Source organism: Sinocyclocheilus grahami, unplaced genomic scaffold (assembly GCF_001515645.1).
Source record: "Sinocyclocheilus grahami isolate Dianchi unplaced genomic scaffold, SAMN03320097.WGS_v1.1 scaffold1309.1, whole genome shotgun sequence".
Lineage (NCBI taxonomy): Eukaryota > Metazoa > Chordata > Actinopteri > Cypriniformes > Cyprinidae > Sinocyclocheilus > Sinocyclocheilus grahami.
In genome coordinates, this window is record NW_015506488.1 from 10,580 (window position 1) to 12,681 (window position 2,102).

Sequence of the window (2,102 nt, forward strand, 5' to 3'; positions counted from 1 at the left end):
AGTAGAATTTACCTTAACAATATTAATCCCTAAAGTGACCTTCTATAATGAATGGGTAAACAAAAGGCTCAGAGACCTTTAAAATGTCAACTCACCTGAGAATCTCCTGTGATCTTAAAGTCACTCACAATAGCTATGCTTCCATCCAAATTTATGAATTAAACTTATGCGCAAAATTGGAATATCACATTAAACATTTGCGAATAAAGCACCGTTTCCATCCAGTGAGTTGAAGAGAACAAAATCGCTACTTCCTGATTAACTTTCGCTAAATACCCCATAGAAAATTTACATTTGCTGCAGTAGAAGTCACTGTATATAAAAATTTTTGTATACAATAAATTACGAGCTTCAGAGTATGCAGACTAAAACTAAAACTATGAAACTATTTAACGAATTGAATGAACATTTTGTAAAGAATATGTAAAATTAAATCACAATCTTTAAGTTTGGTTGAGATCAGTTTTTGTCTATTATCACACAACTTACCTCAGTATCTCCAGTTCACACTTTATATTCTCCAATCCAGTGCAGAGCAGCTTCACTCCTGAATCCTGCAGATTATTATTGTTCATGTTCAGTTCTTTCAGATTGGTATCTGATCCAAGAATTGTAGCCAGAGCTGAACAGCTTCTGTCTGTTAAGTCACAATCATTCAGGCTACAAGGAAAATATATCACATTAGATTGAATACCAACAGTATAATACAGCACAGCGTATGAGCTAAGTACAAATATTAAATGTATTTTCAAACTATTACTCTTACTTGAACAGTAAAAAATATTGTGAGGATGGCTACATTGGCATTGTACCTACAACATCATTAGTATTTTTGATTAAGTGATACATTTGCTACATCAAACAAGCAGGAATACCATTTTAAGGTTTATAGCTTTACTGACAATGAGCTACACATTTGAAAGCACTCCACTGTCTTTAGTGTCTTGAGGTGGAGAATATGGAGGTTAATGATTAGAACACTGAGAAGTTCTTGATAGACTTAGACTTAAAATAGGAAGTTTAAGATAACTTCATATTGGAGCGAAAATAACTATGGAACAAAGTGTTTTATAAAAAAAATGTTATACTGTTTTTCTGCTGCTGTTATCTAAAAAGCTGCTAAATAAATTTAATTAAATGACTTACAGAGCTCTTTTGGAGGTTTTGATGACTGATAATAATCTAACAAGACACTCGTCTGACTTCTTGAATTTCTGAAGCTCAAACTCCTCCAGCTCCTCCTCTGATGTCAACAACACAAAGGTCAAAGCAGACCACTGGGCAGGAGAAAGATCAGAAGATGACAGACTTCCTTTGCTAAGGTGAGTCTGAATATCTTTCACCAGAGTTTGATCGTTCAGTTCATTCAGACAGTAGAACAGATTGATGGATCTCTCTGGAGACAGATTAGCTTCTAATTTCTGCTTGATGTACTGAACTATTTCCTTTTTGCTCTGGTCATTGTCATCTTGCTGTGTCAACAGACCTCGTAAGAGTAGCCGATTGGACTGGAGTGACAGACCAAGAAGGAAGCGAAGGAAAAGGTCCAGGTGTCCATTGTCACTCTCGAGTGCCTTGTCCACTGCAGTCTTGAGCAAATCAATCATGTTTTTTGGGGATTTGGGCTGGAGTAGCAGAACAAAAAGCAAGTGAAGGAAAGGGTCCTGGTGTCCATTGGTACTCTTAAGTGCATTGTCCATGGCAGTCTTGAGAAAATCAGTCATAGTTGGGTCATAACCAAACACACTTTTCTTGTTGATGTCTAGAAACAGATGTGCATAAAGGGCTGCAATAAACTCTTGAATGCTCAAGTGAACAAAGCAGTACATGGTACCAAGAATGATCCCTGTTTCCTCCTTAAAGATCTGGGTACACATGCCTGAATACACTGATGCCTTATAGACATCAATACCACAGGCTTCCAGATCTGTATCATAGAAGATCAGGTTGTTTCTTTCCAGCTGTTGAAATGCCAGTTTCCCCAGTGAAAGGATGGCATCTTTATCCCAGGAAACATCTGGTGTGTATTCTCCATCATATTTTCGTCTGCTCTGCTGGATCTGAAAGCGGAGAAAGTGTGTGTACATTTGTGTCAGAGTCTT

The 2,102-nt window shown here is 37.1% G+C and overlaps 1 protein-coding gene across 1 annotated transcript in view; it reads right to left on the reverse strand.

Moving 5' to 3' along the window:
• Window positions 1–485: 485 nt before the first annotated feature.
• LOC107569071 (NACHT, LRR and PYD domains-containing protein 3-like) overlaps window positions 486–2,102 on the reverse strand; it is a 5,212-nt gene continuing 3,595 nt past the window's right edge. The window contains exons 4-5 of the mRNA XM_016255070.1: window positions 1,147–2,099; window positions 486–660 (exon numbers count right to left, since the gene is read on the reverse strand). Coding sequence (XP_016110556.1) covers window positions 486–660; window positions 1,147–2,099 — 1,128 coding nt within the window. The remainder of the gene's footprint in view (window positions 661–1,146; window positions 2,100–2,102) is intronic.